This window comes from Capsella rubella, unplaced genomic scaffold (genome assembly GCF_000375325.1).
Source record: "Capsella rubella cultivar Monte Gargano unplaced genomic scaffold, Caprub1_0 scaffold_4, whole genome shotgun sequence".
Taxonomy (NCBI): Eukaryota; Viridiplantae; Streptophyta; class Magnoliopsida; order Brassicales; family Brassicaceae; genus Capsella; species Capsella rubella.
Window position 1 is genome coordinate 585,027 of NW_006238920.1, and position 26,721 is coordinate 611,747.

Sequence of the window (26,721 nt, forward strand, 5' to 3'; positions counted from 1 at the left end):
ATATGTTTAAACCGATTCCGTGGTCATAAACGTTAATACGTTATGTTAGACGCGTCTTGTTCAAGTGCGAGAGAGATCAGATCCTTGTGCTGTGGGAATTAGGGTTTCTCGATTCGGTACCAAAGCTTTCACAAACATCCAAATTCTCGTTTGATTTTGATTCGAATCGGAAATGGATTGGCAAGGACAGAAACGGGTGGAGCAGCTGATGCAGATCTTACTGGTGATCTCCGGCGTCGTCGCGGTGGTTGTTGGCTATACAACGGAATCGTTCAGGACGATGATGTTGATCTACGCCGGTGGTGTTGTTCTCACGACTCTTGTCACTGTACCTAATTGGCCTTTCTACAATCTTCATCCTCTCAAGTGGTTAGATCCGAGCGAGGCTGAGAAGCATCCTAAACCACAAGTTGTCGTTGCTCCGAAGAAGAAGTTTTCTAAGAAATAGGTCTGATTCTGTATCTCTCTATCTCTCTATCTCTGGGAATTGTATTGTTTCTCTGAGATATTTTTGGATCTGAATCTTAATTACGAATTGAATTTTCTGGGTTCGATTCTTATCATATCTCTGTTCTTTGCCAAATAATTTGCTTTTGTGAATCTGTGGTGGTACGTTGACGTAATCGGTTTGTTGTGTTGATAGAAACTTGAATGTATTAGGCTGTAATCTGGGGATTTTACTGAATTGTGTAGATAGATTATCATAAGACAGTTTAGATGAACTCTTTTGAATCACCAAATTCTCAATCTTTTTGAAGATGTCACATGACACTGTGAGCAAAAACCAATGCTAGCCTTGTGATTTGATCTTTTTGGTGTCATTGAGTCTTGAGTGTTGCCAAAGTAGAAATAGTTAGTTTTCTGGATAGATGATTTCATGAGTTTGGATTCCGGGAAACAGATAGGTAAGTACGGCCAGGGTTATGGTCCTCTGTCCCGTTAAAGGTAGTGAGCTCTAACTATTGTCTTTGCTTATGAGTTATGATGATGAGCATTGGTGATGGGTGGGTATAGTGCTTTGTTGGAAACGAGACCTGAGAATCAACCATCTCAAAGTCGATTGGGCATATAACCTCTGCCCCCAAACCAAATCCGATACTGCGGAGAAGGAAGATGCAAGTGTGAGTGTCAGGTCATAAACTTCTGCAAACGAAATGACAAGTCAGCTACTCTTTCTGGAAGTAGCCATAGCCAGAATCTCTACATGGGATCTCAACAAAACACATCATGTATATCAACAATAGAGGCGAATACAATATACTGTAACTATTCAAACTCTAGAGACAATCATATACAAGTTATGACAAAACTTATCTTCAACGCTTGGCTAGTGTCACTATCAATGATCGGGAAAATGAGGTTTCAGTACTTAAACTAGATTACCTTGCGAGGATTAATGGTTTTTGGAACCTGAAAACTACTTTCAGAATTATCTAATGGACATAACAAATTGACTCCATGAGATTCTTTTCGAGAGAACTAACTTGGTAGAACTTTCTCTGTCTGATTTGTCTTTTCTTGTCTGTCTTTTTATACTTGGACCTTAACTGAGTTAAGCAGCCCAAAAATTAAAATAAAAGGATCTGTTTAAAGCCCAAAATCATTGTTTTTTTCTAATTTAACTTCATCCATAGACATTTTTGGTGACAGCAACACAAACTTCTTTGGTTTTGTAAAGGTTTTGTCATTAGATAATTTACTAAATATGAGCATTTTGGGGATTACAAAAAGGTTTTGTAAAGAGTTTGACGTAGTCATTTTCTATTGTGCGTTGTGTTTATTTGCTCGGTTTGTTGCATGCATTGAGACATTGACCATCGTAGCATTTTTGGGGATTGACGCATATATAATGTTTTATCTAAAGTTTTGATGAGATCATTGTTGTATGTATGATAGTTAACTAAAAATATCTAAACAGAAATGAAAAAGAAACCATAATCAAACAAGTTACGTATACAAACGAGAGAAGACAATAATATATTTCACCAAATGAACAAAACAATCTTATTTCTCATTAATTAGAAAAGATGTACATGGAGCGGTTTATATACAGACTCAGACTGGGTAAACCGAAACCCTTAACCAAAATAGAAATGTAATCTACTAACTGGTTTATACAATACCAGTGTACAAACATACCAAATGAATCTATATACAATATAAAGACAGATACATTCAATAGTCCCCCTCAAGATGGGGAGAAGATATTAATGAGACCCATCTTGCTTACCAGTTTATGGAAATGTGCAGGATATAAAGCTTTGGTGAATGGATCTGCAAGCTGCTCAGCTGACGGGACATGAATCAGTTGAAACAAACCTGCAAGTAATCGCTCTCTAACACTATGGCAGTCACGTTCTATATGTTTTGTTCTTTCATGAAACACAGGGTTATTAGCAATATGTATTGCAGCCATGTTATCACAATAAAAGAGAGTTGGTTTTACCAAAGAGACCTGCAATTCCTTGAAGTAGTTGGTGAGCCAAAGCAATTCATCTGATGCAAAAGATAAACTCCTGTATTCTGCTTCAGCAGAAGATTTGGCAACAACCTGCTGTTTTTTAGACTTCCAAGAAAGGAGAGATGAGCCTAAGAAAAAACAGTAGCCATTAGTAGATCTGCGAGAATCTTTACAAGAGCCATGATCAGCATCAGCATAGCCAATAAGTTGTAACTCAGATTTGGCTGAGTAGAACAAGCCCTGTCCCACTGTGCCTTTGATGTAGGCGAGAACAGAATGAAGAGCCTGTTGATGAACTTTGCGTGGAGCGTCTGAATATTGACTGAGCTTATTCACAGCAAAAGTTATGTCAGGACGAGTTATTTGCAAATACATTAACCTGCCAATAAGACGACGATAGGCTTTTGCATCAACCAACTCATCATCAGTATCCTTGCGAAGTTGGAGATGAGGATCGAGAGGAACGGAAGTTGGTTTACAACCTAACATGCCTGTATCATCCAGCAGATCCAATGCATACTTACGCTGACAAACAGTAATGCCAGAGGCTGATCTTGCTATCTCTAATCCCAAAAAATACTTCAAAGGCCCTAAATCCCTGAGTTTAAAGAAGGACTGAAGTTGTTGCTTTAAAAGATTTACCTCAGAATCTGTGTTACTCACAATGAGGATATCGTCAACATATACCAGCACACATAAGAAGATTGTTGCTGTTATCTTGAAGAAGCATGTATGATCACAGTATGACTTAGAGAACCCCAGAGTAGTAAGTGTAGAAGAAAACTTGAGGAACCATTGTCGAGAAGCCTGTTTGAGACCATACAAGGATTTCTGAAGCTTGCAAACAGCATTAGGGGGAAGAGAGTCCCCCTTACTTGGTGCATATCCAGGAGGCAACTTCATGTAAATTTCTTCATCAAGGTCACCATTGAGAAAAGCATTTGAGACATCAAGTTGAGTAATGGAGAAACCATGAATAGCAGAGATAGCAAGTAAAAACTTGACAGATGTAAGCTTAGCAACAGGAGAGAAGGTTTCATGGAAATCAACACCTTCTTCTTGAGTATAACCCTTTGCAACCAGCCGCGCTTTGTATCTCTCAATACTACCATCAGCATTGAACTTGATCTTAAAGATCCATTTGCAACCAATAGGTTTTTTATTGGCTGGAAGACTGCAAATTTCCCATGTATGAGTTACCTCAAGAGCATCAATTTCAGCAGCCATGGCACCACACCAAACCTTGTGTTGCTTTGCCTCAGTATAGGTTCTGGGTTCAAGTTCTTTATCAATGGAAACAAGAAAAGAATAGTAAAGTGGAGAAACTTTACCATAAGAAAGATATTGAGCGATTTCATGAATGGTTGAGGAACCTACTGAATGACAGTAGTAATCCTGAAGATAAGCTGGCTGTTTTGTTCTCCTGTGAGATGTTTGAGCAGAAGGCTCAGAAACATCAGGTATAGGGTTAGCAGAAGGCTCAACCTCTACAGAAGGAGAAGATACAGAAGCATCTTCACCAGAGATGATAGATGGCACAGGAGAGTGTTGAATCAGATCAGGAAAAAAGTTGTGATTATCCTGTGGCAAATCTGATTTAACAAAAGGAAAGAGCTCTTCGTGGAAAACCACATGTCTTGAGATGCAAATGTCATTAGTCTCAAGATCAAGGAGCTTGTATCCTTTGTATCCAGATGGATAACCAAGGAAGACACAAGCTTTAGCTCTGGGATCAAACTTATGTCTGTTCTTGGGAGAGGTAGAAGCATAACAAAGACAACCAAAAGTTTTTAAAAGATTATAATCTGGCTGTTTAGTTGTAAGAACCTCAAAAGGACTTTTATCATTAAGGATAGGAGCAGGAGTACGATTTATTAAGTGAACTGCAGTTAAAATACAGTCACCCCAGTAAGGAAGAGGAATATGAGATTGAAATAACAAAGATCTGGCCACATTGAGGATGTGTTGATGTTTTCGCTCCACAACAGAATTTTGTTGTGGAGTTTCAGGACAGGAATGAAAAGATTGAATGCCTTTAGATTGGAATAAGTCTTTAAAAGATAATTCTGGAGCATTGTCAGATCTAACCCCCTTAAGTTTTGTGTCATATTGAGTTTCTATCATTGTCACAAAGGCTGGAAAAACTTGTAAAACATCTGATTTTTGTTTAAGTAAATAAACCCAAGTTGCTCTAGAACAATCATCAACAATGGTCAAAAAATATTTGAAACCATCATGAGTAGGAACAGAGAAAGGACCCCATGTGTCGATGTGAATAAGATCAAAAGGTTTATTACTAACATTGTTGTGAGAAACAAAAGGAATGTGTTTTTGTTTTGAAAGATGACAGACCTTACAATGTGTTTCTTTATTAAGCTTTTGTTTAGGAAAATCTAAGATGTTTTGCAGAGGTAAAATCTTAGACATAGATGGATGACCTAGCCTTTTATGCCACAAATCAGGACTAGAGACAACATTTGCAGAGATAGAAACATTATTAAGGGAATTACCTGGTGAGGAAAGAGACTCAATATCCAGAAAATAGAGGTTTGCCACTTCTCTACCTTTCCCAATCATCAGGTCCTGAGAAGGATCCTGAATTCCACAAGAAATATCATCAAACCAGATTTTGTAACCCATTTTCTTAGCTAGAGAACTGACACTAAGAAGGTTGAATTTGAACTGGGGAATAAAAAGAACTTGATGTAAAGTCAAAGAACTACCCAAAGGAACTGTTCCTATACCAACAATGCTCACAAGACCACCAGTAGGAAGAGAAACAGTGTTATTAGAAAGGGAAGTAAATTCAGAGAAAGAAGTTCTGTCATGACAGATATGATGTGAAGCTCCTGAGTCAATTACCCAAGCGTTAATAGCAATGATATTGCTATTAACAGAACAGACATAAGGCCTAGCATTTCCGGAAAAGAACAATGGATAGAGGGATAAACATTACCGGAAATGAGGCAAGCTGTGGATGAAGAAGGTGCAGAAGCTGAGACAGAGTGAACTTCAGGTTTGGTGATGGTGTTAGGAGACTGAAGTTTGGTGCTGAGATAAGACATAAGCTGTTGAATCTGTGTTGGAGTAAGATCATCAGAAGAAGCACTGAGAGAGTCTGAAGATTCACCAATTGCAACATTGGCCAATACAGGAGTAGATGGACCATTAGCTTTATGCTTAGACTTGAAATGAGCAGGATAGCCAACCTTCTTGTAACATCTCTCAGCAACATGTCCTACTTTACCACAGAAAGTGCAAACTGGTCTATTTTTTTGAGAAACAGGATCACTCACATATTGATGCCCTGAAGCAACAGCATTGGACTGAACTGAACCGGTAGAAGCTTGAAACGCAGAGGGAGTGATGTTACTATGAGAAGTGAGACGAGCAGATTTCTGACTATCTTCTTGATCAAGGAGATTATACACCTCAGAGAGAGATGGAAGTGTTTTCTTCATCAAAATCTGACTCCTCACAGTATCATAGTTGTCATTGAGGCCCATAAGAAAGTCTATAACACGATTAGTTTCCCTTTCGGCAATCAAGGCTTCTATGCTGCGAGCTGTAGCTTGAAGACTGCTCAATTCTGCCCAAAGAGCTTGAGTTTGTGTGTGATACAATGATAGGGACATTGTTCCCTGACGCATGGATTGAATCTGCTGCCTTAGTTTATATAATCTTGGAAGATTGGATTTGTGAAATCTAGTGTGAAGATCTTTCCAAATCTCTGCAGATGTAGGAATATATAGAATACTACTGTAGATCTCCTGATTAACACTATTGAGCAGCCAAGATTTAACCATGCTATTACATCTAGACCAGATTTTGCAATAAGGATCATCATCATCAGGTTTAGAGATAGAACCATCCAGAAAACCAAGCTTGTTCTTAGCCTCTATACTCGTAGTCATAGCAACAATCCAGGTTCCGTAATTAGTTCCGTCTAAGAGTGTGGAAGTGAGAACTAATCCAGGATGATCTGAGCTATGAAGATGATAGGGACTGTGAACATTATCAGGAGAATCGGATACCTCGAAGTGATGTGGAGAGCGCTTGGAGAACACCTCTCGAGTCCGTGAAGTTTCGTGAACATCGGAGTCACGGCGAGCTTGATGAGAACCAGACGGTGGCTCGCGAGATCTCGGCGATGTGTTATCTAGCAGATCCGGCGTGTTAGCTCTGTAAGTGGATTTGCAGTTTCGTTTCCCCATTGCTCCAAGCGTAGGTCAAATTCAGACGAAATCAACCAAACGGAGCTGCGATTTAGGAAGACGAAGCCGAAGAACAGAGTTAGCGATGGATTTGTGAAGAAGATGATGAAGAATCGAAGCAATTTTCTCGAGAATCGAAGATTTTCTGAGAAAACGAAATGAGAAAAAAAGTTTGTTAGGATCACTTGTGCTCTGATACCATTTCACCAAATGAACAAAACAATCTTATTTCTCATTAATTAGAAAAGATGTACATGGAGCGGTTTATATACAGACTCAGACTGGGTAAACCGAAACCCTTAACCAAAATAGAAATGTAATCTACTAACTGGTTTATACAATACCAGTGTACAAACATACCAAATGAATCTATATACAATATAAAGACAGATACATTCAATAATATATTCTACAAAAACACTCCATTTATAGAAAATCCGAACATTTGCTAATTAATTAAGTTTTGAATTTGGTAAAGATGAGCTCTAAATCATTTTACATTCCTTCACAAACATTTTTGTTAATTATTTTTTGACGTAAGTTAAGAAAAACAAAAACTCTTTTCTTTTTTTAAGAATGTAAAAAAAAAAAATGAGATAGATAGAAAAGTCAAAGAGAAATCGAAGGCTATGAAAAAGAAGGGTAATGGCGTGGCGTGTGGGAAGCGAGTACTGTGGATGGAGACAGCAACAAGCATTTGCCATTTGCATTGCTCTCTCAAACACGAGACGTCGCCGCTCACTGACAAATCCTCACCGGAGCGACAGCGACTCTTCTTTCTTCTTTCTTTTTAAACCCTTTTTTTTTTTATTTCGTAAACAATATTTCTAATTTTCTTTATAACTTTAGTTGCTAAAGACTAAACTCTAAAGTAGTTATTAATTTGGTAAATAATTATATGGTTGAGGTTTACTTGCAAAAGTTATACAGTGGAATTTATAAACTGTGATATAATTAAAAACAATTTATGCGTGATATTATATTTTAGTTCTTTACGAGTTTGTTACTGTGTTATTTAGTGGGTTTATTGTTAAAATGAAATGTGATGATTCTATCGTTTTATATCTCTGGAATAGTTAAGTATGTTATATACAGTTAATCTTTGTGTGTAAACTAACATTTGTTTATTTGAATTGATCTTATAAAATTGTTGACACATTTAAAAAAAAAGACTTTAGTAAATTAACAAAATGAAAAACACTTTTAAAGAACTAAACCCTAATCCAAATTTTGCTTTATCGCATTTTTAATGTATTCTTAAGATTTTATTTGTTTTTTAAAATAACAATACAAATTAAATTTGAAGTTGATATGTTTTGGGGAGTAAATATTACAAAAAAAATATCCATTGCTAAATTTTACTTTCTCCGTTCTTATACAGATGATCTTTTAGAATTTTATTTGTTTTTAACATAGATGGTTTTCTCACAAATATATGCAAAATTAAATCTTGTTTTATGGTTTTTATCGATTTATATTCTGCATATTGTTTTTTGAGAATTTTTGAGAAATACCCCTTTTGGTGTATCCCTTTTTAAAAATACCCTTCTTTTCTATCCATTTTCAAAAATACCCCTTTTCAAATATGAAAAATTATAAACTTTTATATGGTTGATAAGGTACATCAATATCATCTTTACTACTGCGTGACTAAATCCAAATATTTATAAGGTTTTAAAAGGTTCTAAACGGCATTTATAAGTTTTTATAAGGTTTTTAAAAAGTTTACAAAGTTTTTATAAGGTTTTTAAATGATTTTTAAAAGGTTTTAAAATGTATTTATGAAATATATATTTATAAATTTACACACATATAAAGATAGTTTGTGTCTATAAATATAAGCTTATACATATTTTTTTGATAAATTTTAAATTTTATAGTGATTTTTTGATAAAATTAGAAAGAGGGGTATTTTTAAAAAGTGTTATTGGAAAAGGGGTATTTTTGAAATTCCCCCTTGTTTTTTCATTGGTTTAGTTGTGTTTCAGTAGATATTAAATGATGTTTTTTAAAAAATTAAACAAAATTTAAATAATTTTTGAATCTATATGCATTTATTTAAAAGATCATCTATTATTGTAGAATGTAAGGAGTAATATTTTTGTACATATGATATGATACAAATGTAAACAATCTTGAAATGTGTTACAAAAAGAGAATTACAAGAATGTTTTGAAATATATACACATGAGCTCAAACTCTTTTTTTCTTTTCGTTCTAAAACTAAGATGATTAAAGTCTAGTACATTAAAAGTAACACCTTGTGTGCATATGTGAAGAAGACACACGCATATGATAAAAGTTTCTCCTTTTTAATTTTCTTTCATACAGCAAATAAAGTTTTCTTTTTAAGCAAAAAAATGTTTTTTTTTTCCTTTTTAAAATTAAAGGCCGAATTATTTGACTTTGAATATCTGCAAAAACAAGAAAATAAAAAAGAGTAGGTCCCATCAATTTGCTGACTCGAACTATTCCCTCTGGACCACTTGCATAAACCGACACGTATCTTTATACTTTTAGACAAGACAAAAGATAAATGAGAAAAATAATAATAATAAGCTAAGCCGATACGAGCCGTATTAGCCTGACTCCTTCAACGGGTTTTTTTAATTTTTGTATGCTTATTACATAATTTGGTGATTAATCATTTCTTTTTGTGTTTAATTTACATTGGATTGTGCCCATATTAGATAAACTTTATTATAAATTAAATTTTCGAACCAATGCTTTATTTTAGTTTTATATAATTTTAATTTTCAAATTATATTTTTTCGAGAAATTTAGCCTTTTAGGCATATCTGTTATAATTTAAAATGATATTATAAGTAATTTTAATAGGATTTTCTTTAGTTTATTATTCTTCATTTGGAAATGTTATTATGTGCCAAATGGGGGTTTTCATGCTTTCTTAAATTTTAAAATTATAAAACATCGTATTTTTCTCTAAATCTCATAATTTATAACGCATTTTTGGCATTTTGAGACTTATATAGTATCATACAAAAATTGAATCACAAAAAAAAAAAGTAATTTCGAAATTTATAAATTTCGATGAAAAACTTTTATTAACTCTTAAAATAACTTTTTGTGTTTGGTTTAAATTGAGTTGTGTCCAATGAATTATTAGATAAAATAAATTACTATAAGATAACTATAAGGAGAAAACTAGCAACAACTTTAAATTTCCAAAACAAGAATATTGAAAAAAAAAATTCAGAAGTTAAGTTGTGAAAGAGACAATTCTTGACGATCACATCTCAAATTTTCCTATTCAAAAATAAATGTGACTTCGAAGCTGTACATCTTTATTTTTGAAAATAAAATATACAACCATCTTTGAAAATTTGGGACAATATGCTTTAATATATTATATGATATTGGTAGTTTATATTGAAGTGAACACGTCTCACCATCAATGCCCATTGTTATACTATTTCTATGAACATTTGATTTTCTACATCCGGGACTTTCAATGTCTGAAAATCTTTTGGAAAATAATTACACTAAAATACAGTCAAATTGTGAATTAAACTTCTAAATTAGGTTATCCAAATTGTAATGATAATTTTTGTCAGCTGTTGTTTTGGTAAATAAGATTTACTGTTTGAGTATTTGGATTTCGCCAACCATAATAATGAGTAAACAATTCTCTCTTCTCGTGTTGGTTTCCTAGCAAGGATATATCGGTTAAAACATGAACTGATTCATTTAATTATGTAAACTCTATACATAATGTATTATTATGTTTCAGTTTTCAGAAAAATTTAGATATAGATATACATTGTTATATAATATGTCAACTAACTATATATATATTTTGGGTATATTTTAACATAATTCATTACATATATATAAGTACGACACGTGATATTTATTAGCATACGTAAACCTAACTTAAAAGTATATTATTATCATATTATATATTTAAAATACTTTGTCAGGTTTATATATAATATACACTGTTTTTTTTTGGTTGGGTGAAAAGTTAATATATACACTAGTAACAATAGCATACTATTTTATTTTAAGATATAACATGTAACAATAGCATAGAAATTCTTTTTTCTCTATATCAATATGATATTTGTTGTGAAAAGGAAATGATACTGTTTACATATATTTTATTAGTTTAAAAGATAATTGCAAGAAATAAAATAGGACTATTAAATAATAAGTTTAGGCCTCAATAGTCTTGCAATATAATAGACAACTAGGGAGGGTTGGAAAAAGTCTTCGTAGTAGCTATTTAACAACGTATTTTTTATTATTATATTGCTCTGATTTCATTTCATCAAATAAAGGTTTAGTTATATATAAACTTAGAAGGGAATTCTTATATCTTTAATTGTGCGTAATTTAGTTCCATATATGCTATTCAAAATATCGTAACTTTTACATCAAATATTTAGTGTAAAGAATTTAGGTTTCACATGTTGTAAAATCAAGGTTTAGGCTTTAGAACTTAAATTGTATAATTTAGGGTTTAATATTTAATGTGTAGGCTCAGAATTTAACCTATTTTGTTATTTTATTTCAAAAGAACTTATTATAGTTTTGGAATAATATTAATTAATTTCATAATTATGTATACATACGGCCTAAATTTAACTCCGGTTGCTATTACATTTATAAAATCGGAGTTATAATAAACATTGTGATTTAGTTAATAAAAAACTACTCATCTACTTTTAAAATGGAGAAGATAGATTATAGAATATAAGAATAGATACTATTGAGTGATTTACCAAGAAATCAAAGTATGAAACAACACATATCACGAGACCAAAGTTAAAACAATTTATGTGGAGAGTTTTACTAAAGGTTAAAAAAAAAAGATGAATTGTTAGAGATTTTTACATGTCAACACCTATGTTGGGCTCTGTATGCTGTTAAAATTTACAATGGGCTTTGCTTAATACAGAAATTTTGTCATGGTGGTAGTTAAATAAAAAGTTAAAAACCATGCAAAAGAAAAACATGAATCACGTCGAGATGCAAATGCAATTCACTTTATTGGTTCCTTTTAGGTACTTACTAATTAAACTATACATGAGACATCAAAACCTAAACAATATGATAATTATAGCTTTTGGTTAAATAATCAAATCTAAGATGATATGCTTTTCTTATTTAAATAATGAAAAAGTGATCATAAAGATCCTACGATTCTCAGTGTTTACTTGCCGAGAGAAAGTGAAACACATATCGCAAGTGTTCGCCACCAAAAACATTAAAATAATTTTACACCAGAAAATCAGCACCAAAAAAAACTAATAATAAAGTTTTGTAATAAATATTAAAATTCAGTTTAACATTTCTAATTTAGTCTAGTAACAAAAAAAAAAAAATTACACCCCAGTACTTTAAGTTTTTTTTTATTTATTTATAAAGATTATATATCCTAAATTTTCAATAGCTAATTGATTACAAAAATAATCATTAGCTGTTAACTTGAACAATTAAATATATATGCAATTTAGAATGTAGATTAGGCAGTAAACTTTTAATTAAGATAGTTTAGTGGATCTCATTATATAAAGTTATATAACTTGATCCAACTTTTTAACAAATAAAAAACTTGGATCCAACTTGTTCTACGAACCATGCCACCTATGAGGGGTTTATTTTCATTTTTCTTTTTAGTGAGACAAGTAGAAATATATCACCAAAACTTAAGAGTTTACATGAGACAGTTTATTTTTTGGTTGGCCAAAGAGGAGCCTACACTATAAGTAGAAAGAAAGACAAATGCGATCGACTTACCCAAATGCTTCAGCGAGAATCATTTCTTTTCAAATACAAAAAACTATGCAACAATAAAAATGCCATGAAATATAAAGCATATGAGCTTTAAGAGCTAATGATTCAAATATATTATTTGAGTCGAAATGTGATATTTTTGTGTGACAACAACATGAAGTAGTATTAATTCTCATGTATGACATAAAAACAGAGTAAGTATCTAAATTCTTAATAATTTCGACTTAAAAATAATTTCTTTATAATTGGAGTCAATTATGATTTTCCATTTGTTTGATGATTTTAAATTTTAATATTTGAGTTATATTCTTTGTATAAATATTGATTATGGTTTCCATCTTTCGATCGGTAATAATATACCCTTTTAACGATTACTAATCATAATATTTCTATAATATTTTGGTATCGCTTATTATTATTTTTATCCACTAAAAAATTTACAGTGTTGATTTACTAACTAGATTCTATTATGTATGTCATTCATTGATAATAACTTGTTATGTACCCTTTTTATATCATCCAAACTTATAATATACGTAGAAAAACAAAATCTTTGTATAAATCAATTTCCTACCCAATCCAAATATATATATATAGAATAACCTAAAATCAAATATTATTGAACTATTAAATTCTCTTTCATAAACTATTACACATCATTTTCTAACAAAAATAAAATTTTTTAAAAAGAAAGTAATATAATATACATACAAGGAGTATACGTACAAAGTAAATAGATGTACGTCAACACTCAAACAGTGGTATCTTTTTCTTTGTATTGCCAAATAGAAACGACGACGTGTCGAGTTAAGAGTGGATAAATAAAGTGGTGAATATCGACGGCTGTGAATAGTTTAGATCAGTCGAGTTGTCGATCATCCAATATCACAACAGTTGGATACCGTACACGTGTCCTTCATCCGAGCGACTACGCTGGTTTTATATTTTAAATGAATAAAAAAAAGACAAAAGTGAAAGTGACAAATGGCAATGGAGAGAAAAAGACATCTTCTTGATGCGTTTTAGGTCCCACGTCACATGGGTATGTGGGCCCCTCTCTTTTTTTCTTCTTCTTAGTTTTCGTATAAAGAAAGAAGGCTACAGTGTGGGCCCTACCCTATTTTAGCAATTTGTCAGTACATTATAAAAATGGAAACTATCGTATTTATTATTATTATTATTATTTTATTATTATATATGCTGTATACTATATCATAAATTTTGGAATCACATCTTCTCTCTTAACTTTTTTTTTAAGTTTTAAAAATATATAGGTTCAACACTATACTACTAAACCCCACTTTAAAATTTATAAACATTAGCAAAAAAAACTATGTTTACAATTACATAAAAAATCATAACTACGATAGATGAAAAATCCGAATATTAGGATAATTTATGTATTTTTTATCAATTATAAATTAATTTATGTATTTTTTAACTACGGAAAAGTTAGTATATTTTTCTAATAAATATTAAATAAATCATGTTTACGAACATTGAATCATCATTAATTTTTTTTTTTTGAGAAAATATTGAATCATCATCATGAAATTGATCTTATATATACAGCATATTTAATAATTGATAACATGCCTTGTTTGGTTTTAATTTTCTTTTTTAAAGTATTATTGTATGAAAAGATTATAACATGTATAATAATCCAAAACACATTAATTTTTGTGTCACACCATTCATTTTAGTTAAGACAAGCCTTCTTGAATTGGACACACAGCATTGTATTTCAGTCAAGTCAACTTCTTTTATACTTACTTCACTATATATGTATGTTTATTACTCGTAATTTTACTGTATTCATTTAGAAAAAACACAACAAATCTACTTTGGGTATAATTAAAACTTGAGCTTATAAAGAGGAATCAATGAATATCACCATTTATAAGATAATTTGCCATTATATTATTCATATGAGTGAGTTAGAGATCTATAATGTAATTGCTTTTTGTTGTTGTCCCTTGTCTATAACTCAAATGTTTTTGGTTATGATACAGTTACAAATCCTTGTAAGTTGTTTATGCAGTTCCAAATTTGTATATATATTAGGCTAAATAAGTAACCCTAAAATATGAAGAAGATAAAGAGAAAAAACAAATAAAAGTAGTACTAGAGACTAGAGAGAATAGTGAATAAGATACAGTGTGAAATAGGTAAGATCTGATTGCCTCAAATTCAGATGCTATTCATTGACATGAGTAAAGCTTTCTGAACGTGTCAGAAGTGTTTCATCATCTTTTTTTTTTCTTCTGCAACGTCCTAAAGAGAGATGATTCAGTAAATTAAAATGATGCTTCATGCTTCCACTTCTCACGTACGCGCACAATCACGACTGACCACCTTTTTCTTCTCTATCTATAAAAGCACCTTCATCATTTTGTTGCCTGCCTGCCTCATCCTTTTTACTATTTTTTTTTATTCCTTCCATTTTATCCATGGCAAAATATATATTATGTATATTTTAAAGAAAGAATTACTCATTTTGGAGTTCTTATAATTTTATTTTACCAAATGGAAGTAAGGTTTTTCTTTTGAGTTTTAAAGTTTTTGAGTTTTGTAGTTTGTATTACGTTTTATTATTTTTCGTAATTTAGCGTTTCGTTGTCCACTTATGGATTTGAAAACTCCGGAAATATTAATTATTAATTATTTTCGCCGACATATATATCTCAACAACGTATTATTCAAAACAAATGACACAAAAATCGTTTAGTTTAGAGTTTTTGACACTGTTTTTGAGTTTTTTCCTTTTCTTCTATAAAGTTGTAAAAATTTTAACTGTTATTTTCATGTCTTTGTGATAAAAATGTGGAATATTATCAATTGTGCGATATCATTGTAAAATTTAATTAATTCAAGATTTTTTAGGGTTAAATTTTGGATCCAAATCCTAACATTATATATCAATACTATCTTACATCATGCAAAAAAATAATATGAAAGTGACTAAAGGATGGCTTAACTCTAGTAGTATGTTTAGCTGTACTATAATTGGAATGACAAAACTTAATTGATTCCTGTTTGTCATTGATAATTGTCAAATGACTAAACCTATATTTCAATTTGGCAAAAAATTATGAATGGTAAAGCCATCAATACATATCATTATGGTTATTTGACCTTCCCGTCATAAATCATGGTTTCAGTTTTATGTGTGAGTGTGATTCAACGTTTTAGCCTTATGTAACAATACATACATAGTTGTTGTCCCTTCATTATTTATTTAAAGACTTGTTCATATTTTTCTTAAAATGGAAAAATTACTTTAGATGCTTTCTATAAACGAAGAGAAGAAAATATATAGAAGAGAGATATATGTCGTGGTCGTGGTGGGATTAGGAAGGAAAAGATGTATTTGATGTCCAATCACGTGTTCCCTTTCTCTTCTTCTCTCTTTTGTCCTATTACTTAACTTTTTTTTTTATCTCCCAATGTTTTCTAAATTCAACACTTACTTTAACCAAATTTCACTTTTCTTTGGCCGCAATATCGATAGGGCTATATCATGATCTGATCTATAGAGTTGTTGTATGTAGTCATTTCTATTTGGACCAGTGCTTGCATTTGCCATATAGACAATGTGCATCACTTGTATTATGAAACATGTTTATGAACATAGTTCCGAGTTAGGATTAGGCACAAACTCTTGTTATACGTTTAGTTTATACAAATCGTTGTGAAGTTTGAATGCTCTACTTACATGACCTTTGTTGATCATTCGAAGTTGAATTAGATGTTTTCTTGGTTAATTAAAAAAAAAAAAAAAAAAAAATTTTGTGGAACGTGTAATATATCCAAATCACATGGTCTTTTAATATATGAAAACAGTGAAATACCTAACTCAAAATATCATAATGCTGATTTGTGTTATAAAAATATCTAAGAAGTCAATTTAAAAATAGTTTAATATGTACCTAAATATCTGAGTCATAATACATATCTTAGCTATATAAAAAATTGGGATCAGATAGCTATTAATTTTTGATATTATTTTTTAAATTGGATAATAGTTAGTTTCTTTAGTGAATTATATTTTAAAGTACGCGCCGAAACATGTTTATTAACGAAATTACAATTTCTGTCTTGAGTATGAATTTAATGTAATGTTGATTGTTGAATCTGAATTTTAACAATTAGATATCTAAGTTTTTGTTGGATAGTTGTTCATACATACATATACATATGGATTCCTATAGATTTCATTGATACTGTTTTCTACTTAAAAGATGTGTCTATGTTCTTCTTCTACTCCTAGATTCTATTATCTACCATAGACTCTACCTCTAATATATATAGGGCTAACGATATTCACAACATAAATTTGTCTTTTAAGTCTTTAACCCAACCACTACAAAATTTGCCGTCCATGGTGAATGGTACTACGTTAAAGATTCATTGTTATCTCTTACGATGAAGATGACATTGACTTACTTAACTTTGACTTTAAATATTACAAAAAAAAAGCTCTAAAACCATGTTTAATGATAGGCTCTTAGTCTCAAGATTTTGTTAAAAAAAGCTCTTAGATCATGCTCTAACAAAGTTAATATACAACACATCAAATATGATATACATTTACGTACTGTTAAATCTAACACACTGTAGTAAGATTTGATAAACGACATGGTTTAATTAATTTAACAGTAAAAAAGATATAAAGGATCAAAGATGCATTTAGAAAATTTTAATTAAATTAGAAGATTCTCGTATAATATTATAATGATCTTATTAGAATTGGTCCACAACTTTGCCGGTTAACCTTTAAACATGTATATATTTTTATTTTTTAACAATACACTGTTGGTTCCACAAACCGAGACAACTCGAATTCGAATCAAATCAAATCCCAACAGCATCACTAATGATAGTGTTTAAATAATAACATTATACAATACAATTTCGAATAATTTGAACTCGACACCAAATGACTATTCTAGCAAAGTTTACTAAAAACGCCAATGTGTTACTAGAAGTAACTATATATGAATGTCTGTTTATAAAATAAAAATAAATAAAGAAAACACTTACCAACGATAAAATGTTAAGATGTATATAGCCAAATACATTATTAATCACTGTCACAGTAAATAATGTTCCTATTAAATTTGTTATAGATTACTTCGAATGAAAACGGAATCGCACAATTGTTATTATTAAAATTAAACCACATTTTTCTATTAAAAATTTACATTCTACTTATGAAAATCATAAAAAAAAAAGTTAAATATTTTAGATATTTTCTAACTTTTAGATGAATGTAATCATCACCATCTCTTGTTATAAGTCATTTTTATCATCATATTTTACCATCTCTAATTATATTCTTCATCTTTTATCGTTATGATTACCACTAACATCTTTCCGCGCTTTATATCACTAATCGAACCCTAGGTTACTTATTATAAATTGATAGAACATGGCAATAAACGTTTTATGCTAAATAAAAATTTCGATTCAAACATACAAAATGGAATAAAAATTAGTAATTGAAACTAAATAAAAATTTAATGGTTGGAATTTTTTTAAATTGATGTATTCTAAAGTTTTTTGTTTGAATCCCAAAAGCCAATAGGACTTGTAGAAATTTCTACTAAGACCTTTAACTTCGTAGTCCCACTCAACATCAAAACTTGAACCTGCCACTTTGAGACGCATACTCACTAGTCACTAGTCATCACATCTAATTTTGGTGCTTCAAGAATTTTTTAATTAAGGGTTAAAAGTTGTATAATTCAAGATTAAGAGGGTCGATTTTAGTAAACTAAAAGATTTTGAGTTCTGCTACTTTGAACCCTTCTCAATTTCTCATGATCCGATGATGATCCCTTTAATTACAAGAAGTGCACGAAAACACCAGAGAGAGAAAAAAGCATTAATTACAAATTCACCCTAAATATTTATTCCCGCCCAGGTTTAACCCTTGCTTAATTTTTTTTCCCTTCATTTTTAAACCATTATTCCCATTTTGCCCTCCTCTGTTTTTTTCCCGAGCATCTAAATTCCAATCCAAAATCTCTTCCGGTGGTGATTTTGACAGCTTCAATTCCAGTGATCAACGGTGGAGTACCAGTGCAGAGACGGCGGTTGTTCATCGGAAAAGAATTCGCAAGCTTCTTCTCCACTCAAAAAGTCATCATGATCCTCCGTCTGCTCCATTTTCACAAACTTGAAGAAGTTACCAACGGGAACCGTCACCGGAGCAGCCACCGTGACGTTAGAGCTGCTTTCCTCGTTCAGAAGAGCGCTTGAGTCGCTACTGTCTGAAGATCCAGCTGCGGCGAACGAAGAAGCCGCCGCCTTTAATGGAAGAAGTTCACGTAGATCCGTGAAACTTCGGTAATTGAGCCCATCTGAATGTTCTAGAAACTGCGGTGGAGACGACGGCGGCTCTGTGATCTTCTCCGGCAACGAAACCTCTTCCTCCTTGACGGAAATATCACTCTCTGTTGCCTCCGCCGCCTCGTTGTTCTCTTCTTCTTCTTCTTCTCCTCCTCCGTAAAGCTTAGTCTTCAGTTTACTAATCTGCATCAAACAAAAACACAAGATTTGTAAAAAAGTTTCAATTTTTAAACTTGGGATCAACAAAAGTTTTAAAATTTCTTCAAAACTTCAAGTGATCTCAACCAACAAAGGCCAATTATAATTGAAATGAACAGAAAAGGTTCGATCTTTAACATAAAGTTGGAATTTTTATACCTCTTGAAGAAGAGATTCATTGTCACGGCGGAGGGAATCAAAGTTATGACGGAGAGAATCGAATTGGGTTTTAAGAACACCGTAATCTTTCTCAAGCTGTTTTGTCTTCCAACGAGCACGACGGTTCTGAAACCAAACAGCAACTTGACGAGGTTGAAGACCAAGTTCTTGAGCCAACTTAACTTTCCTCTCAGGCTCAAGCTTATTCTCTAACTCAAAATTCTTCTCCAAGGCTTTAACTTGGTTAATGCTTAACCTTCTCTTCTTCTCAGACAAACCAACGTGTCCTCTCTCTTCAACTATAGCTTCTTCTTCTTCCTCGTAACCTTCAAGCATCGACTGAAACTCTCTCCCACCGTATCTCCTCGGACTCTGCTCATCTGTATTTTTCATTTAAAAATTCAAAATTAGTAATAATAATAACACAAAGATGAAGGGACTCTTGTTTATATGATGATGATTTTAGCTTTATTTGTAAGAACCTGTGGAAGTGGTAGGACATAAAGAGATGAGACCACCCACTGAATCTGAACTACTACTACTTAGTCTCTTCATCACCAAAACACAATTCTTTTAAAAATTCTCTGCAATTTTAATTGCCTCAAAATGTTTTTAGTACTTGATGATGATGATGATCTCTCAAACCAGCAACAAAAAAAAAAGAGAAAAGCTAGAAATTATAAAAGACAATGGGAGATTCTTCTATTTACAGGGGAGAGGAGAGAGAGAGAGAGATGGTGCGTTTTCCATATGAACAAGGCTTTGGTTTCACATTTTCTCTCAGTTTAAATAAACTCAAAGCTTGGGTTAGATTGTAACCATGGTTAAGTAGATATTGTTGGGTGTTTTTTTGGTAAATGAAAATATTTGATTTTTTAATAATTAAATAAATAAGAGGGTCCACCGGCTATACCCAGTTACCTCCAGGTTTCTTTCCGGTATCACTGGAACTCGTCTGTGAGAGACTGAGAGATAAAAAGAAAATTAATAAATAATAAATAACATGGCTCGGCTTACACTAATCGGCTCGGCTAAAAGGAATCTTATACGACATCGTATTAATCTCGTTTCCATTTTTTAAAAGTTTGTGAACTGGTTAGAAAAAAACAATTTACAAAAATGAAAATAATCCATGTTTGGATTGTCATAGTATTCGCATGGTAATCTAATCATCACCTTTCTTAAAAGCTGTGATAATTGAATTATAGTATGCTTTTTTATATCTTAATTTTATCATAATGAGCACTTTAAGAAAATTATAATTAAGGTATTGGGGTGATGACTTTCGTGGCAATGCAAAATGAGACAAAGAGCTGTTGGCCCTCGGTGACAGCAACAAGAGTGAAGTTTTTATTTATTTTATTTATTTAATTAGGTTAGGTTTTATAATTTATATTTTAAATATTCGGCAAATTTTTGTGTTAGGTTCTTTGATTTTTTTCACCTTATCACTTTCTATATATGGTATAATCCATTGATGTTAGAATTTGTGTTTTTTACTTTATAAAATGTAAATTCTATTTTTGTTAGGTTAACAATTACAAACAAGATAGTATTTTCTAGTCGTATTAAACTAACATCATAAATTCTTAAAATAAAAACATATATCTTGAAAATGAAGATCATTAAGATTAAAAGTGAAAACATATATTTCAAATATTATAACGTTAAAAAAATCTATAAGCTTCAGTTCATCCTCTATAGTATAAAGATTAATTTTGTTCAATTGTACTCGATATTAAAATCTTTGTCACAATTTACAATCAAATGTGTTAGCAAGATCTCACTTGACTTCAAAAGAATAAAATCGTACTAATATTTAAGAGGCATATTATGTTACAAAAAAACTACAACTTTTTAAATTTTGTATTAAAATGAACAATCAAAAAGACAATACAAATGACTCAATTTTTCTATTTTTGATAGAATGCTCTATATTTTTATTATAGCAAAAAATCGAAAATAGGAAAGTAGGGTTTAGATTTGGTGAAGAAAAAAATCATAATGATCCAATCAAAAATGTTTTGTGAAATAGAAACGTAAATAAGACGAGTGAGTCAAGCAAGCAAAGAGCCTCTCAAGGCAACTTATATGTATATATGGTCACCACCGACACATGACGATCTCAATGGGGATTTGTGTTTCCACCTAATACGACATCGTATTCAATTCTCCAGAAACGACGCCGTCTCTCCCCTCGTGCTTATCCATAAATGGTAAAAATATCTACGCACCTGCCACGTCAGCGTAAAATTAAAAGATCATCACCGGCGAACAAAAAAACAGAGTGATTGAGATTCTACGGCGGTGGTGGTTCGTACTTCGTCGTCTCCTCTCACTCTCTTCAACTCCATGAACATGGCGTCGCTTACTCTCCGCTGCGACGCGACGCAACTCTTTCCTTTACGGTATGCAAATCGGAATTCGAAATTAGGTTTAGCTATGGTTTCCAATTTTTTGGGTAAATCGCGATTAAGTTGAATCCTTCTTTCGTAGAGGTTTTGGATTCAATTGGAACACAGTCTCTATGGATTTAGCTGTGTTGCTTATGTTTCTTCAATCGAAGTGTGTGTTAGGCTTAGGCATTGATGATTATGTTGTCTCAATGATTCTTGTTTCAGTGATGTTGTGAAGGGAACAAAGCTATCTAGAACGAGCTGGGTGTTTCCTAGGATTATATCGAAGAAGTTCAATTTTAGAATGAGAGTGATATCTGAGGAAGGAGATGTGTTCTCTTCCTCTAAGAGTAATGGATCATCATCAATGGGGATCGAGTTGCAGCCGGATTTGGTTTCGTTTGGGACATTAGCTGCTGAAATGATTCCCACAACTATGGATTCTTCTGATGTTGAGGATGAAGAGTTCGATCTTGATCGACCTACTGCTGGATTTGCGTCTATTCCTCAAGCTATTGAGGATATTCGACAGGGCAAGGTTTGTGATTGTAGTAATTTTGTTGGGGTTTTGCTGTCTTTGAAGGAGAGGATCTTGTGTGAAAGCTTTGAATTTTTATGTTTGGCAGATGGTAGTTGTTGTAGATGATGAGGACAGAGAAAACGAAGGAGATCTGATAATGGCGGCGTCGTTGGTAACACCTGAAGCTATGGCTTTTGTGGTTAAGCATGGGACTGGAATCGTGTGTGTGAGCATGAAAGGTGAAGACTTGGAGAGGTTAGACCTTCCTTTAATGGTGACGCGAAAGGATAATGAGGAAAAACTCCGCACGGCCTTCACGGTTTCAGTGGTGAGTACACTCTAATAGTATCTTTTGGTGCTGAAAATCTACAGGATTCTTAGTGTTGGTATGAAATGAATGTTGAAAATCTTGGTTAGGACGCAAAAAAAGGAACATCCACAGGTGTCTCAGCTCGTGATAGGGCACAAACTATATTAGCCCTTGCATCAAAAGATTCAAAACCACAAGATTTCAATCGTCCTGGTCATATCTTTCCTTTGAGATATAGAGAAGGCGGTGTTCTCAAAAGAGCAGGGCATACAGAAGCCTCTGTTGACTTGACTGTGTTGGCCGGTTTGGAACCAGTATCTGTTTTATGTGAGATTGTAGATGATGATGGTTCCATGGCTAGATTACCAAGACTCCGCCAATTCGCTCAAGAGAACAACTTGAAAGTAATCTCAATCGCCGATTTAATCAGGTACAAACACTTTTTAAGGAAATAAGTCTCACCTAACTAAACTCTCATTTACTGAAACTTTCACTATTACACTTGATTTCAACCGCAAAATTTTTCTCGCAGATACCGAAGGAAAAGAGAGAGACTGGTAGAGTTCACTGCAGTTGCGCCAATACCGACAATGTGGGGGCCATTCAAAGCACATTGCTTCAAGTCATTGCTTGATGGAGTTGAGCACATTGCAATGGTCAAAGTAAAAAACCCTATCTAACACTCATCTTTTGTATCCTTGATCATTCTTTTCTTATAACCCAGATTTTGATATGAAATCAGGGAGAAGTAGGAGATGGGAAGGATATCCTTGTGAGAGTTCACGCGGAGTGTATCACGGATGATATATTCGGAAACAGCTCTGGTGGAAAACAATTAGCGATTGCAATGAGACTGATTGAAGAAACTGGGAGAGGTGTTTTTGTCTACTTGCGTGGTCCAGAAAGTAAAGGCATTGACCTAAGCCACAAGCCTCGTACTTACGACAACAATCCAGATCAAGCCGTTGCTTCACGGGAATACGGCATTGGAGCACAAGTAACAACAAAAACGTTGAATCTTACAAGTTTTACTGTTTTTTTCAATTTTAAAAGAAGCAAAAGATTGATCAAAGAATTGGTGATGCAGATACTGAGGGATCTTGGAGTAAGAGAGATGAAGGTGATGACTAATAATCCGGCACATTACGTTGGTCTTAAAGGCTATGGTTTATCAATTTCTGGCAAGGTTCCTCTCATTAGTCCTTGAGTGTTTTTTTTTTATGATTGATTAGTTTGTGACCGTTAAAGAGATACCACATGTGTCCGAGTTTGTGAGTGACTTAGTTTGTTGTTAGTTGTTGTTTTTGCGCCTAAACCATGTTTTTTTTGTTTCTTCTTACCTCCATAATTGTCATTAGAATCATTTTAAATGGTATATTCTCTGCAAATTAGTATATATATATATATATGTTGTCACTTGCGTTTGGGTTTTATCAATCACGAAATGAATAATTGATAGTCATACTTTTTGTTTTATCCTCTTTTTTTTGGTTCAACTACTTTTCATTTTATCCTATTAAGTACATTAAGAACATATGTAATTATGTATCTACATATTTTTGAGGAGTTATTCTCAATTTTGTCTTTGGACAAGACGATTATTAATGTAATACAGATGATGGCAACAAAAGAGAAAAAATTAAAATTCGAATCAATGTAACTGTCGAAATTGGTGGTATGTAAGATTACATACAAAGCCGAAGCTAAAGCCAAAAGCTTTGAGCACGACTCAAAAACAAGTTCATTTCTCTCGAACAAAAGGAAAAAAAAAAAAAAAACAGAACACTTATGTACGATCATCTTTCACCGGTAATAGAATCAGACCGATGATGGGACGAAAAAGATACTGAGTTCTTGTCCGATGTTTCCAGCTGGATCAATCAAATGAAAAGCTTCAGATTCTTTCGAGCCACTATTAACTCGTCTAAAGCTAGCTCTCAGATACATCAACTCATCATCAAACCGACCAAGCTCTTTCCCAGTCACAACTCCAGCTCCAACCACAACCTTACTCAAAGCATCCAACGCCGCCATGTCATCTTTAGACGGACATCGTTTTCTCGCGTACCCTACTCTTTTCCCGTTACAATACATGTTCCAAAACGGCGTCGAGTCGTCTTCGTCTCTCTCGTTGTTGCGTTCCAACACTATACGCAACGCTCCTCCTCTCATCTCTCGTGCTAAAACCGTGGTCGGAACGGCTAGCTCGAGGAGAAGATCGAGGTTTGTCGATTTTCTCGGTGTTTGGATACAGAAATTGATTTTTCCTTTACGGTACCCGAAGATTGTTCCAGTGACTGTGGAAGAAGATAAGGAAGAAGAGGAACGGAAAGAAGACGTGCGTGATTTAATGTCGTTGTAGAGTTTCTTGCCTCTCAAGTTAACGTTGTCTTGTTCGAGTTCTTGAACTAAAGTGCAGTTGCAAGTTGGGATGAGAAGCTGAATGAATGAGCGGAGGAGACGCCATGACCGAACTTGTTTCTGGCAGTCTACTGTGGTTACCACCGTCGATTGAAACTCCATTGGAGCTCTGACTTTGGTCGTTGACATTTCTGATGAAGCAAAAAAAGAAGAAGAGGAAGAAGAAGCTTGAGGAGAGGTTTGGTGTTGAAGATGTGTTATAGGGTTTAAATAGGGAGACAGAGGAAGAGGGTTTACGTACAAAGTACCTTTATTTTTAGTTGTTATAAAAATTCGATTTTGGTTTTTTACTTTTAAAAATGTTTTATGTTTGGGTGATGAGAGGCAATTTATGAGCTATGATTTGTAAAGTGTGATTCGTGTTGGGGTTTTTGTCACTCACCCTAAAAGATTCTTTCGGAATAGGTGGAACTACTATTCACTATTTTGTATTTGTTATTATTGCAATATTAAAACCATATAAAATAAAATAAAAACTTATATATGTTAAATAATTGGGGTTTCTGACCTTTGAATAATTGTTTTACATCTTTTTGCAGGAATTGTTTTTTTCATTCGTATAATTCACTTTCTAGGAGGAGTTTTTTTTTTACTTTAAATCAACTATACAAAGACTTACTTTAGTCAGACCATAATATAATACCATAAATCTATGAATCTATCAACAAAAACTGATGAGACTTGACCAAGTATATAAGGGTAACTTACTTTAGTCTTTCATATCTACAAATTATGGTGAAATCAAAATCCAAATTTAATATATACTATAGGAGAGAATATATTTTAACGTGTGATAAGATTGGTAATTCAAGATACGATCATGAGATAGTTCTTGAATGTTCCCAACATTAAAAGTGATACTATACGAAACTTTTATATTAAGGGTTCAACTCATTTTAAGCATAGGAGGATGGTTTTTAAGTGTGAGAGCTAGCTTGCAAGATTTTGAATTTAGTGTTATGTTATCAACAAATTTGTATTGGAAAGCTATATGGTCTTTTTCATCCCACAGTCACTCGCCACCACCATAAAAGGAAGAACAAAAAAAGTTGTGGTTTGAATGGAACGATTTTTAAACTGTTTACGAAACAATTGGAGTCAGATGAGTGGAAAACACCACAGTAGTACCACACCAGTCTACATTATGCTACATAGTGTTTGGAGATGACTGCCCATTAATGGATTTGATTGGTAACATTGTTTATTGTTTGTGGAGAAACTAAATCATATGTAAAACTAAAACATATATAATCATTGTCGTTAAGATGATGCACACGCGGTATCCTTAAACTTTATGATATAGTTAATTCAGAGTTAAATAATGGTAATTAGTTATCTGTATACACACACGTATGAATGTTCATATACTAAATTATTATTATGATAGAAACGTATATTTCGACCACATGTATCGAACTAAGGGTGACGACGACTCTCGGAGTATAATTTTAATATTAAAAATAGAAAAGAGCACAAATTGGTATAATTTTAATCTTTAAAAAAATTAGAAAAGAGAACAAATTGAGTAATCCAAAAAAATACAGATTGGATGAAAAATTATTCTTGAAAAATAATACAACATTTCCGCCTTTTGCCTTTTCACCTGCTAAAAAATCATTCAAAGAAAACAAACTTTGCATAGACAATAATAATTAAAGAAAAGAACGAACTAGAATATTATATGTAGTTAGTTATATAGTATAACTTATATTATATATACCCGTACGACAAAAAGAGTTGTATAATTGCATAAATGATTAGACCATTAGATTTCCACCACTTCCATTACAGTCCAAACCTTAAAAAAGGATATATTGGAGAAATTAACATTGAGCACTTCACAAAACAAATTTTAAAAATATTCTCCATTCTATCTTATATTTATGAGATTCAATCGTTATAGCTCGTGCATGTCATTTCACTAATCT

At 32.6% G+C, this 26,721-nt stretch overlaps 5 protein-coding genes across 5 annotated transcripts; 3 read left to right on the plus strand and 2 right to left on the minus strand.

Moving 5' to 3' along the window:
• Positions 1-46: 46 nt before the first annotated feature.
• On the plus strand, positions 47-1,320 carry LOC17890346 (probable signal peptidase complex subunit 1). The gene has a single exon (XM_006295262.2). It carries the CDS (start codon positions 173-175, stop codon positions 446-448), a length of 276 nt encoding a protein of 91 aa, XP_006295324.1. The 5' UTR covers positions 47-172; the 3' UTR covers positions 449-1,320.
• Positions 1,321-5,835: 4,515 nt separating this feature from the next.
• On the plus strand, positions 5,836-7,469 carry LOC111830926. Its single transcript, XM_023783775.1, has 2 exons — positions 5,836-5,911; positions 7,285-7,469. The coding sequence occupies exons 1-2, from the start codon at positions 5,836-5,838 to the stop codon at positions 7,467-7,469; spliced, it is 261 nt and encodes an 86-aa protein (XP_023639543.1).
• Positions 7,470-18,219: 10,750 nt separating this feature from the next.
• On the minus strand, positions 18,220-19,911 carry LOC17889296 (homeobox-leucine zipper protein ATHB-6). The gene is made up of 3 exons (XM_006294583.2): positions 19,629-19,911; positions 19,147-19,526; positions 18,220-18,972 (listed from the first exon to the last, which is right to left on the minus strand). The coding sequence occupies exons 1-3, from the start codon at positions 19,699-19,701 to the stop codon at positions 18,490-18,492; spliced, it is 936 nt and encodes a 311-aa protein (XP_006294645.1). The 5' UTR covers positions 19,702-19,911; the 3' UTR covers positions 18,220-18,489.
• A 1,498-nt stretch (positions 19,912-21,409) lies between these two features.
• Positions 21,410-23,794, plus strand: LOC17889653 (monofunctional riboflavin biosynthesis protein RIBA 2, chloroplastic). The gene is made up of 7 exons (XM_006294073.2): positions 21,410-21,554; positions 21,768-22,080; positions 22,169-22,390; positions 22,480-22,802; positions 22,905-23,034; positions 23,115-23,369; positions 23,460-23,794. The coding sequence occupies exons 1-7, from the start codon at positions 21,499-21,501 to the stop codon at positions 23,577-23,579; spliced, it is 1,419 nt and encodes a 472-aa protein (XP_006294135.1). The 5' UTR covers positions 21,410-21,498; the 3' UTR covers positions 23,580-23,794.
• A 396-nt stretch (positions 23,795-24,190) lies between these two features.
• LOC17889036 (protein MIZU-KUSSEI 1) lies at positions 24,191-24,922 on the minus strand. Its single transcript, XM_006293348.1, has one exon. The coding sequence runs from the start codon at positions 24,920-24,922 to the stop codon at positions 24,191-24,193; it is 732 nt and encodes a 243-aa protein (XP_006293410.1).
• Between the last annotated feature and the right edge of the window lie 1,799 nt (positions 24,923-26,721).